General features: G+C 40.3%; 1 protein-coding gene across 1 annotated transcript in view; it reads right to left on the reverse strand.

Moving 5' to 3' along the window:
* Positions 1–13,815, reverse strand: part of ARHGEF26 (Rho guanine nucleotide exchange factor 26) — a 54,457-nt gene that overhangs the window by 18,986 nt on the left and 21,656 nt on the right. Inside the window, exons 6-9 of the mRNA XM_014946012.1 lie at positions 5,324–5,476; positions 4,694–4,823; positions 3,663–3,737; positions 2,527–2,616 (exon numbers count right to left, since the gene is read on the reverse strand). Of these exons, the coding sequence (XP_014801498.1) occupies positions 2,527–2,616; positions 3,663–3,737; positions 4,694–4,823; positions 5,324–5,476 (448 nt within the window). The remainder of the gene's footprint in view (positions 1–2,526; positions 2,617–3,662; positions 3,738–4,693; positions 4,824–5,323; positions 5,477–13,815) is intronic.

Genomic DNA, 13,815 nt, shown 5'->3' on the forward strand with positions numbered 1-13,815 from the left:
GACACCGTTGGGGACTTCTGAAGATTTGAGAACTATGAGTGAAACCGCAAAGCCAAGCCCAAGGACTTCAGACCACCCAAACCGCTCCCTTAGACTACCCAAAGACTCGAGACCATCATCCATCATTGTTAGCAAATGTACCGATGTCACTCGTTAAGAGATGTTTTGTTTATTGCTGCTGTTGTTATGAATAAATATTATTATGATTCTCAGTTTTTAGTTAAAAGTTTGAAAATAGAGATACTTCAGAGGAGTTGAGAAACATCTTTTTGGAGACAGCATTTCCTCAAAGACTGACCAAGATCCTTTAAAGAACCGCATCTTTAAAACCATGAACCTCTAGTTACTACATGTATGATAATCAAAATATCTTCTCACAAAACAAAGCTCATTATGTAATGGTATGAGACGTTATTTATAGAAATAGTATTTTAACAAACATTAAATAGAAAAAAGTAAATATACTTGAAGAAATACACTGGAAGTACAATAAAACCCTTACTGACTATGACTATGTCTGCTATTTTTTCCTACCCAAAAGACTGACTGTAGAGGGTTTTTTTAATAACAGCCTAAATTGTATTTTCAGTACTAGGAAGAAAAAATTTGGAGTATGTCAGTATCCAAGACTTTTTAAAATTATTTGAGGGTTAATATCTCCTGTACCAGCAAAACAAAAACTAGGTTGTGTTCACTTGAAGTGAACAGTGCTAATAAAGGTGTAGTTTTGCTTAAGCAATCTCCCCTCCCCTGGGGGCGGCTGTTGCCCAGGCTGCTGTTCCAGGCAGGTCTCACACAATTTCAGTTGTGTGTCCAACGCTGCCCGACGCGCCATCCCGGGCAAAGCTGGGGAACTCCAGGGTTCCCAGGATTTCAGGTGGGGCCCAGGAATTTCACAGCACTGAGTGGGCAGCACTCGCAGGCTCAGTCATCCCCCACGAAAAGGATGACTCCTCAAACTGACAGTTTTTACAGTGGACTATTAGAATCTGGTAGAAATAGACTGTAATTCCATGAAACACCTGCTGAGGTGGCTAGAAATTGACCTGTTTTTTTCTTTTATTTCACACTGCTGTAAATCCAGATAGTCAAATTGCAAATACTTGAAGTATTTACTTAGCACACTTTTCTTATCACATAGGTGAGAACATCTCATCAGCATCCAGCAGCAGTTGGCCTCTCTCCTAATGGCAAGATCTTCACGGCAACTTTGTCTTTACAGCAAAGATTACTTAATTCAATATATATTAAAAAAATCTATTATAAAATAACCTTTAAAATAAAAATTAACAAGAAGTTTTATTTTTATCCTGCTATAATACATCAATTCTTTGTAAGAACTACGGTATGATATGAAGATGCCATTAAAGTTCCACTGTTTACTGCAACAAAGAGTTGCAAATACCAATTCACCCTAAAGAAACACAGTTTGTTCCTCAGCTGCAGCTAGAAATCTAAGCAAAGCTTCAGACCTGCAGCTCACAGCAAAGAGTCAGAGCTTGTTCACACGCTGCCAGACAACGTGCTGAAGTGAAAAACAGAACTGGTTTGCAGTGCAGCACCTCCCCCCAAAACATCGCTTTCATCCATCCACAAAGTTCCCAATCTGCAAGAGATTTCAACGGATTTGTCAATCAGGCTGGTGACACGGCTGTCACACGTTCAGTGCCACAGCCTCCATTGCCAGCAGAGAATGGCAACAATTCTACAAATTAGAGACGATGGTGTGCATTGCTCTGCTGCTGTTTTATGTGAGGAGGAAAGAGAGAAAGAAAAAAAAAAAGCTGTTGAAGCTCTGAGAAACCTTGAGGAAATGAATGAGAAGAAGGATGGGCACAGAGGCAGAGCAACGTGTGATTCTGTGTGTGAAATGGGACAAGACCATCAGGCACATTGTTATGAACGACACAAAACAGCATAAAACTGTACCACGACTGGTATTACCTGGTACTGTCACCCCAACAGGGAGTGTTTCATCCACAAAGGTAAACCCAGAGCCTGGACATACCTCATTCTTCAGAATTAATGCTAATTTATTTAAAAAAAAAAAAAATATATATATATATCTCTCTTGATACTCTTCCTGAAAAGCCTCCACCTGAACCTTAACCTGCTGGTTAGATGCAACAGTCCTCAGTGACTCTGAGCTTCCAGGGCTTCAGCTGCCCCAGAATATGAACCTGTCTTCCTTGACTGCAGAGTCCTGTCAATATTACAGCCTACACTTTTAAAAAAAAAAAAAAATATATATATATATGTATATATCTCTTGATACTCTTCTTGAAAAGCCTCCACCTTTACCTTAACCTGCTGGTTAGATGCAACAGTCCTCAGTGACTCTGAGCTTCCAGGGCTTCAGCTGCCCCAGAATATGAACCTGTCTTCCTTGACTGCAGAGTCCTGTCAATATTACAGCCTACACTGATTTACTTTGTTCCTGCTGGCAATGAACCTATCACAACTTAAGATACAGTCAAAACTATTCATAGGGTAAATGATTTATGGTCAGAAATATCACCATCTTACCTTGATTTTAAATTCCAGTTGGGAGTTAATCGTGTACATCATTTCTGTCCTTTCCATTTTCCGAGCACCTTCGTTGCATAAACGCACCAGCTAGAAACGAGACATTTAACGGGTTTAACGCACTCAGAACTTACAATACAAACTTTGTTCCTTCATAAAATGCAGATCTGAGGAAGCATAAAACATGCAAAGGAACTCACATTTTCACACTGGGTCACAGACATCATATTTTCAAGACCAGACTGAATGTGGCCCTGAGCGAGCAGGTCTGAGCTGAGAACAATTCTGCTTTGGGGCTGAATGACCTCCCCAGATCCTCCTCCATCTGAATGATCCCACTACACTATGATAATTATTTATTCTTCAGGGGAGTCCAGATGGTACAAAGGTGCAGCCAGAAGTTCTAACTTCTGATTATAATTCTCTGATACAAGTTAATGATCAGCTCCAAAAGAAACAACCTCCCAGCCTGACAGATGAGCACCGGGCAGGCGCTGCCACATCTACCACACACCCCAACTCACTCATGGAAGAAAGCCCCAACACAAACGTTATGGTACCACTAAGGCAAACAGTATCCTAGAAAAAGTTTCATTGCTGCTGACCACCAATTTTTTTCAAAACTAAAAAAGGTAATCTGATTGCTGAGGTTCAAATGGAAGGAACCAGAATTTATCACATAAGTAAGTGCTGTAGAAATTCACAATCCATGCATGGAAATGGACTGTGCTCTTCTTCCACCATTAATTCTTTGTAAAAAAGCATGACTACAGGAGAACAATTGTGACCAACTGACTTTTACAATAAAAGCAGAAACAATGTTTAAGTTTGCTTAGAAGAATCAGACTTTCTTGTCTCTACGGTCAGGACAGTGTTTTGGTTTTCTGGCCCACCACGTGGCTTTCTGCTGGAATGACTGGCCGCAAATAGGATAAATTTGTCCAACTAAACAATAAAACAGGTCAATAAAATGAGTAATGAAAATGAAAATTAATTATCAAGTGAATAAAAAAACCAAAACCATCAGTTTCTCACAGTGAATTTTTGAAATGCCAAAAGCACACAGTGCAATTTAGGAAGGAAAACAGTCAACGCATGAAAAATTCCTCATCCATGTTAAACTTTTAAGGACATACCTTGCTCACTTCTTTCAGAGCTCGCTTGCAGTTCTCGTATTTTGGTGAATCCTTAGGAGTTTTCTGACAAATCGTCTAAAATTAAATGTCAGTTACTTCACAGGACTAAGCAGCAAAGACAGTAACAAATACAGAATTTTACATATGTATTAATTGACATCAAAGAGGTGAAGTCACAGCTGTGGACTGGGATAAATGAGAACATTGTATGACTTCAGAGTGTTTCCTGAAACTAAGGAATGCCTCCTCTGAAAGCTTTTTGGAGCAAAATGATGTTTTGCACCTCTTGGCCAACCTCCATCCATGGCAGCACAGTGGAAGAGACAGGCCATGTCCCTCCAGGAAAGGGAATGTTTCTGCTGTCTCGTCTCTAACTTTTTGCAAACCACAATAAAATCCCATTGCAGCCATACCTAAACAGGTTCTTCCTATTTCAAGTACCACGTTAAGCTTTTCCTGGAAGCTGAAATACCTATTTACGTAGAACTGTACTTGCAATAAGAAAACTGCACCAGGTTATTCTATCTGACCTCCTTGTGTAAGGTAAGCATTTCCAAAGGAATAACAGAAAAGGCTCTTTAGGCTACACAGTGATGTGTACCATGGAAAAATATACATAACAGTATTATTTTATTAAAACAAAAGCCCTTGTGGAAGGTGTTTCCACAGGATTAACAGAAAAGGCTCTTTAGGCTACACAGTGATGTGTACCATGGAAAAATATACATAACAGTATTATTCTTCATAAACAATAGGCCAGTACCTACAGCCCTGAGGCTGTGATGTGTACCATGGAAAAATATACATAACAGTATTATTTTATTAAAACAAAAAAGCACATAGGAGGGAAGAGAGCTGCAGCACCCAACCAGAGGAAGCACAGTTCTTCATAAGCAATAGGCCAGTACCTACAGCCCTGAGGCTGGTGTAAGTAATGGTATATGAAGAGACTGGAATGAATTAGGAATTGAGTATCAAAGAACAGTAATATTAAAAGAACATGCATCAAGGAGTAAAAACTGTGTTCTCACATCCATCAGTAAGGGAAGACGAGTAACTCTCTGCATGGGAAGAATGAGGAAAGAGATCATTGGTAAATTCCGACAATCTTCATGGGACTCAATCCGTGATAACGCCTCTTTAAATGCTGGATTTGTGGCTCTGGTGGGAAAAAGGGGAGAGAATTAAACGGTATGTTTTAGCAAAGAATTGTGAAAGTTGCTAGATTTCAAATAAATCATGACTTCATGAATAGAGAAACGTGGTTTGAAGTAGTCATACCAACTAAGCCTTCAGCTTATTTACTTAGATATGCAAAACCAGTGTTGACATTCAGAAACCTCAAGTTCTCCCATACAGGAAGGCGAGTGCAAACAGACTCGTACGTAACCCACGAGGGAAGTGTGTCTCTGACACTGATTGAACTGTACTTATCAGTGGGAAGAGAATGTCACACATGACCACAAATAGGATTGGACTATGCAGCCAGGCATGTTTTCACTCTCAATTACTTCAAAGGAACTTGTACATTAAGGAGAGCTAAGCATGTCAGTACATGTTTGATTGGAAGCCATAGGTTTTGCACCAAATACCACAGCCTACTACTCACTCTTACTACGGAGGGGGTGATTTTGCAATCATATTTTAAAATTAGTTCTTACAGTAACTTCTGCAGGGTTCGCTGCTGATAGACTTCATTAGTGCAGTACTTTACATACGGATCAAACGTTGAAGAACTATGCTTTTCGACTATATCACTAATATCATCAATAAAGATGTTATTCTGATGTCTTGCTTCAAGTTCTTCAAAGAACCTGTGATGGGGAGGGGAAAGAAATTACTCATTTTACAAAAAAATAGCAGACTTTCTCTTGCAACATATTACACTTCTCCTGACACAACCCGTGACTTTTATAAACTAATGACAACAAATGGTTTGTGAAAGGGTGAGATCATCTCTCCTTGGGCAGAACGGTGAGGGAAATCTTTGCAGGATACACAAGCCCCAGGGTGGCGGTGTCACCTGGCAGAGCTCAGCAGAAGCAATCCTGGCAAAGTTACTTCCCATTCTCTAGCTGCCAAAACCGAAACAGCATTACTGATCTGGTTAGACTAGAATTTCCAGAAACGGGGTTGAAAAAGAAATGAAACAACTTCAAACACAACATTAACACATTTCCCCATGTAATAAAGGAAGTACAATACCAGAAATGTTCAATGAAACAAAGTTACATGTGAACTGCTAAACTAAGACCAAAAAATTACATAGCAGGCTGAGCTGGACGAGGTGCTCATGTACCACATACTTCAACCTACCATTAAAACCAAACACAGATTGGAAAGAGTGAAAATGGGAACAGAAACCAAAATCCTGAGCTGAGGTCTCCCCTTCAACATGCCTGTTCCAAGAGCTTCCCTACTGTTCGTTCTCCATTCCACGTCTAAATCCCTTTGGCCTCTGCAAGCTTTCCAGTCTTCCCTGCACTGCTACTTTAAGCAGAAAACAAAAGCCTTTATTTCCACAATGCTCATTAGAAATATTTTACTGTTTGGGGTGTAAGAGCTCACACAGATCCGCATTAGACGCACTGCAGGTCATTAGAAATACCTACACTGACACTCCAACACCACTGCCATCCTTTGAAAGCGAGAGGCTGCTGAAAACACCCCCAGTGCTAGTCTTGCCTGCAGCCGTCATAAAAGACAATTCACTACAACAATGCTGAACTCCCCACAGTAAACCAGCTCATAAAATATTCTTGTACAGCACAAAAAAATTTAGGAAATACTTGGAACAGACGATCTCACATCAAGCTAAAATATTTTGAAACATGTTTTATTTTGTTTTACCCCTTTATTACATGTTCTCATTACTAACACTGGCTCTTCAAATGTGTGTCACCTTGTGGCATTTCATTTTTGTAAGGGTGCCACCAATGTTGTCCATAGTTTGTTTCACAAACGACCTCAAACACCTAAGAAGAGAAGAGGATGAATAGAAGCTTGTCGTACAAGTGTTTAACGACACGGGTTAACTAAAATTAAGACTTTTTTTCAGGTGTGCTTAGAAGCTGCTGCCTGAATTGAGAAGTTGCCAGACTCTCACTTGGTCAATCACACAGCCCAGAAGAATCAAATGGAGGTGTTTTTTTTTTAATTCTGAAATATTAACTGCAGATCAAACTGATTGATGTTTATCAGTATTGTCTTTTAATGAAAACCAGGACACTGCCTACAATATAATGGATATAATGCCATTTACTACAGTGCACAGTTTTCTTCTCACTCTTCCCTTTTAAGTGGTGCAGCAGTATTTTTTAATAACCTTGCCACTTTTGGAAGGCAGAGTCCTCCACCCATCTTATTTCAACACACAAAATATTTCAAGTTGTCACTGACTTACATTACAGGCTTTGCATTTGGTGTTCAGTACCAAGAGCAGTACAAGCCGGCAAAGGACACTAAGGAGGCCTCACACAATACATGGACAAATACTGTCGTTAACAGCGGCCTGAGATTTCATTAGGGTCCAAAAAGAGAACAAAAAAAAAAAAAAGAAAAAAAGCATCTCCAAGTCACAGAGTCTACAATTTCTCACAAACAACAGTCAGATTTCAGCCACTGACCACCGTGAACTGCAGACGACTGGAACTCGTTTCTACTCCACTCAGACATGTTTACTGTTGGAAGAACTTCTCAGCGCCCTGCCAATTTACTTTGCTCAGGAAATTAGGAAATACAACATTTCTTCCTGCTGTATGTTATGGCACACTGACAAGGTGTTTGACCATGCTGGGCTAGAACTTCCACTTTTAGAATTTATCTGATGCTTTCATCAATTACATCATCAGTCACAGTCACTGTAAGGAACAGTAAAAATCCTAGATAGAAGAAGATTAAAAATAAAAGATTAAAAAAAGAAAAAAAAAAGAAAAAGAGAGGCGCAGAGAGAAGCAGCACACCCAGGTCCCATCCCCCACAACACACACCGTAAGAATTATTACCTCTGGAAGTCACACAGCAGAGTTTGAATCAAAGGTGGTCTTTTTTTGCATCCAATCTGCTAATTACTCCGTACAATAAGTGAACCAGACGCATCATACAAATCTTTTACTTCAAATTTTAGGGCAGATTCAGTCATAAAGATCAGTGCTGAGTGATCGAGTGTTTACATTCGGTTTAACCAACTACAAATTAGTTGTGCTGTGTGAATGGCTTTTTTTGCTTAATACCAGAAGGATTTATTTAAAGCATTTGTTTCTGTTAAATCCAGAACTTTTCTGGTTTAAGTTAGATCCAACTAAGTGAAAGTCAAACAGCATCGTAAGACAGCATTTGATTTCCCTCATCTTATGTTGTTTAAAAGAAACGGCCAATTTGCAATACTCTACAATTCCCCTCTCCTAAGGGCTACGTGCCAAATGTAGAAATGTGGGTTTAATTCATTTCCTGTTTCTTTCTTTTTATAGCACGGTATCTGGGAACACCAGGGATCTCACCGACACTGGAGTTTGCCCTGTCTTTACGACAAGGGTTCCCTCAAAGTTGGTGGCTCTTGTTAAGGACCTTCCTGTATCTTTAGGCAGCTCATTAACAAGCTGGTAATTACCAGGAACAATGTCCTAATACGTGCTCAGGCAATTTTCTTACACTATTTTTTTCCTGCTCTTTGGCACTGCTTTAATCAATGACTGATATCCACAACTTTCTCAAAAAGTCTAGTTAATTCAGCTGTATAAACACAAATGCACAGTGGTACATGCACAGTGTTACAAACTACTCCACACAATTCACCTTTATAAGGTCTAAAATACGTCTCATTTCCAATTGCAAAACTCCCATCAACATCAATACAAGTTCCACTTGAACAGATGCCATGAAAAAATACACAAAACAAATGCCCTAAGAATAACCGCTTTGGTCAATGTTTCCTCTCAACATTTAGTCTCCCTTCACTCCTAGATAAAGATACTAACTGAGCAGGACTTATAGTCTTATGAATACTGTATCTCCAAAATTAGACCACGCTGCATTAAAAATATTCTAATTAGGCAGATAAAAGAGATTTAAACTAGATAGGCCACATTAGTTAGAAAAACAATTATCTTACAGAATCAGTTCTTATCAAGGAGCAAAAAGCATGTAGAATCAAATAACAGCACATAAGAGGAATATACAGAAAGGTCAGAGGTCCTTCAAAAAAAATCTACATCACAGGTAACTATAGAATAGAAGTGGTATCAGAGCCTTTCTGGTGAGTGAGACTGGGAAAGAGCAGACTTGGCAGAAGATCTGTCAGAAACTGAAGTAAATGTGGAACACCAGAAGTCACCAGACCCAGGTGATCAGCACCCAAGAGGAAAAAAAATTCTCATGAAGTTACCATGAGATCATTTTATTCTGTTTGTAAAATGACAGAATAACTGTGACAGCACTGCCAGGCTGGTGAGAGGGACAGATGGTGTAATATCCTCACGGTCTTGTGTAAGGGTTACGTACCAATCAGAGAATCAAGGTTCTCAAACATTTATCTGACTTTTTTCCTACCACTTACGGTACTAATTTTTTACCTCTTTTCAGGTTCATGTAATTCTCCATCACTAACCATTCTGGCCCGTGCTGTTGTCCCTCTCTGCCAGATGCCACAGTCACTGAAAACAGCAGTTTGTCACCAGCAAAGCCATTCTGTACGTGCAAGTGAACTGTGGTCTAGGTTGTGGATCACTTCAAGTTCATTACTATTATTCTCGCTTAATGTTTTTGAAGTTATAATGACCTATATGTCTGGCATGAAGAAGATTATAAGATTATAATGCAGATTTAGCTTCATATGGATGTTGCTGCTGACACATTACTATCCAGTAACACAAAAAAGGCACTGGAGTGGAAGTAAGTACAATTTAGCTTCTTCCTCTTAGAGATAAGGGAACTGGAAAAACAATTACCAGTTTCAGATAACTTTAGATAAAAGTAATAAAAATTTCTGAGTAGCCTCTCCAAATCTGGATATTCTCATCAGGAACAGAAGCTTAACATCTGCATCACAATTTATAGTGGCTTGGTTTTTTACGGGTTTTTTTTAGCGTTTTTTTGGGGCAGGAGGGGAGGGACACGACACAAGGGGGAAGAGAGGGAACAGAATTTAAAATGGTAAAATTGCAGCCTTATTTTCATAAATTTTTACACTGAATCAGAATCAGAGCTTTTAGCAAAAGAATGGCTGAAAAAGTGGGTGATTGAAGTGAGGGACTGCATCCACAGGTGATTGAAATTAATCAGTTTGTTACAGGAGCTACCACACACTAAGTAACAGGAAACAACACATACATACACATACATTTATAACATCAAACACTGCAATGCTAATAGTCTATAAAAATATCTTTCATTATGCAATATTTACTGAATCTCTAGAAAGTCAAACAAGAAAAAAATTAAAAAGCCAAAACATCCCTGACAGCCTATTCCTTCCCTCTGCAACAAACTGGACCAACTGTCAGCAGACCTACCCGCAAGGAACTGCACTAATGGCCAAAAAAGCCACTTGCCTTTCCAAGTATTTCTACTCTTCTGGCAGAAATCCAGAACAATAAAAAGGCCGTGGCAACCCTGTCAATATATTCTGTTACAGCGAGATTCTTGAGATAGTGGGTAAGTGCTCATAGCATCTCCTTCAATGGTACGCCTTTCACAAAAACAAATCTTGATTCAACCAATTAATACCCACTGACAAATGAACCCACAAAGAACACTCTGTCATGCTAGAAATGTAAATCTTTTTGATAAATTATGAAGACATCACAACAGGAGTCTTAATTTTAAAAACCTTTCCCATGCTGAACAAAGTAATGCTTTTTATACTAGTGCGAAGAAGCAGGGTGCTTCCCTGGCTCTCTAAAGCTACCTACATACCCATTTGTCACACAACAAAACAATCTCTTGCATGTCACAAACAAAGAATTTATAAATCATTGTGTGAAACTTTCTGACAAGAGGGATGAGGCTATTCCCATACAACACACTCGCCAGAACAGCCAAACCAACAGCGACCGAAGGCCTCGGAGAACAGAAGAGAACGACCGGAGGCGTAACCTGTCTCAGGCTCTACAACCCTGCAGCCCAGAGCTTCACCACACCTGGTGTTAGCACCAGCAAATACTGATGGCCTTACTATGTGTAAAACAGCTAATCAATCTTGATATGTGGGAAGCAATTTTTGTTACTATAAAAATACGAACCATACAAAAACATAAATTAAGCATTGCTTAGTCTTGAGGGAAGCACAGCAGCCAGGAAACCCTCCACCACAGCCTAGAAATGACACTGATTTACAGAGCGCCCAGAGAACTCCCCAGAGAAAAATCTGGATTTTGCCATTTCATTTCAAATGACAGACTCCCCCAGCAGGTTCCTGCCCCTCCCTCCCAGAGCCCGGCGGGCACTGCCCTGGGTACCACACGCCTCCCAGCAGCCCCACGCCAGAGGGAGACCGCAAACATTCCCAGGTTAATCTTTCCCACAAGGGCACCTGTGCCAAGTTGGCAACCGCCTAAATTCCTGAAGGGAAGGAAGGCAGGTTCAAAGTGCAAGTGTAGGAATCACCACACTACGCTGTTTTACAGCCCCGCTCGGGAGGCAGAGCGGCGATGCCTGTCACGCAAAAGGCCAAGGGGCAGGAGGACACAGCGCTGCGAGAGATGACACAGCACAGCTTTGAGTGCTGTTGGACTTCTCTTTGTGCCGCTGGAGGAACTTCAGCCTCTGTCCTACACACCTCCAGGAGAAGTTATCCAGGGCAGCAAACTATCGCACATGCTTAAAGGTGGGGAGAAAGTTGCAGGTTTTGATACTGCTGCACGTAAAGCTGCTTTTCCTATAAAATGTACAAATAAACGTCTGTCTGCACAATCTTCATATTGACACAGCCACATCCATAGTAGAAGTTAGTGTGACACGGAGAAGAGCAAATGCCACACGTCTGCAGGCCAGATTCCCTGGGTACAAACACTGCACAGACCAACCTCCCAGTCGTCCAAAGTAATGTGGGCACTGCAATGTAACACATCCATGTGCAATGCAAGCTTGCACCTCATGAATTCGAGCTCCAACAAAAGATCATATAGCTTTAAAACCTCATTTAAACAGAGCACATTGACCCAATGATACATGAGAGGAGCCAAAGGAACATCCATATATCCTCCCTCTGTGACAGCCTTGCTAAACACAGATATTTCCAGACTTACTAACAACTTGGTGCCTTTTCAAAGCTACACGTTCTTTTTATGCCAGAAGGGCAGTGGCAGTTCTCTGAAACCAGACTGACCTCTTGAAGACTTATCACTCAGTCTCAACCAAGAAAAGCCGCTTCTTCATTCCTTAGCAGGCCCTCTACAAGGAAAGCAGAGATGCAAGTACGAATAACTTGAACTTTACTACCAAAAAAAGATGCAGATAAATACAGTTTTCCTCCTCTGTGCTTCCTACAGCAACACTAAATCTGAATAATCAACAAAAGGTTCATAAGCTACTATTAGAATAAACTCTGCAAGACTCAATGGCAAAGTATGATTGCTTGAGAGGATCCGTGTGGGCGCTAAGTTTTGGATGACTCTGTCAGTGGTGTTCTGCAGGAAAGGACATGTAAACACCTACTGGATAAATAGTTTTTGGGTTACAGCTGGAAGGCTTTAAAAATTTTAAGTACTTTTGTTCTATTGTACTTAAACACAAATATTCACATAAATAACTCTTTACCCAGAGGTTAGGCCACAGAAGCAGCCAGTGAGTGACGAGTCCTAGACCAAGGACTGGCAGAAGACTTTTGAAAAGTAAAGTAATTACAAGAGGAAAAGTTCCAAGAAGACCTGACAGTGAGTCTCCCCTTCTAAGAATCTGGGACACCGAGTTACATACCATCTGTGCTGAATTTCCATCGGGAAGATAAATTGACAGTACAGAGCTTCAGAGTCAAATTTTTCAGAAAAGGACACAAAGATAATTATTTTGTCAATATAATTTTGGCAGCAAAACAACACACAAAGAATACTGAGAGGACAGAGTGCAGATGAAGTTTGAATACAAGCATAGATAGGCAAGAAAAAAATACCAGAATTCTCAACAGAAGGAGGTAAAATACAGTAAGACTGTAAAGGATGCTATTCAAGAATAGTGTTTTTGAAAATTTAAAATAGAAATGGAATTATTTTTGATCTGAAAAACACTGTAATTTTGTCAAGCTTCAGCAACCACAATAAAAATCAAGAGAAATGCACAGCTACAATCATGCAGTTGAGATGGCACAGCAACTGTAACTGACTTCCCACAGCCTCAGGTGCTTTGCCATTTCTTTGACTCAACCTTCTCCAAGGAATATAGAGGTTGCCACTCCCTATTCCCTGACATTTGCTGTCAGTCCAGTTCAAGAGAGGTAAGGAAGTAGAATCATGTTTTGTGGAGAAGAAAAAAGAACCAGAGACAGTATTACATGGGAGAGACTGCAAAGGCCTGAAGAGGACACCAGCGAGTAACACAGAAAACAGCCAAGGGGTTAAGGGTGCACCCTGGGCCTTGGTTTTACTGGGGAACTCAACCCTACCCCAGAGGGTTAATCAACCCTACCACAGAGGAGGGCTGAGCAGGACTGCTCTTCAATTTTTTTCCTCCCCTGGCATGCAAATGCTTGAGAAAATTGAAATTACATTATTTCAGGGAAGTTGGGGGGGGAGAGGGGGGAAGAATGCGGTGAAAAACACCCTGATTTGTTCTAGGAAACTCTTGAGTAAAGCTCATCAAAAGAATGAGTTCTCTCTGTCCTTCGGTCAGCATTGCAGTTCGTAATGAGGGGACCTTCACCCATTACTCTTGATCTTGGGAAGTGGCGCTCATTTACGTTTTGATTACGTGGTTAAAAGAGCTGATAAATGGAGGGTACATCTCCACCGCCAAATAAAAAACCCTGAAACCCAAACAAGATACTTTATGTATTAGTTCACCATGTAATCTTTCAGAAACAACCCCCTGAAAGGTCTGCTCTGAGCAGAGCATGAGATGGCAGCTCTAGGGATCTAGAAAACATTGGCAAATCAGTTGCCTTGATTTTTTAACATAGATTTTTAAACAAAATCCAGCTACATAGTGTCTTTTTTAATTACCA

Source organism: Calidris pugnax, unplaced genomic scaffold (assembly GCF_001431845.1).
Source record: "Calidris pugnax isolate Ruff unplaced genomic scaffold, ASM143184v1 scaffold111, whole genome shotgun sequence".
Taxonomy (NCBI): Eukaryota; Metazoa; Chordata; class Aves; order Charadriiformes; family Scolopacidae; genus Calidris; species Calidris pugnax.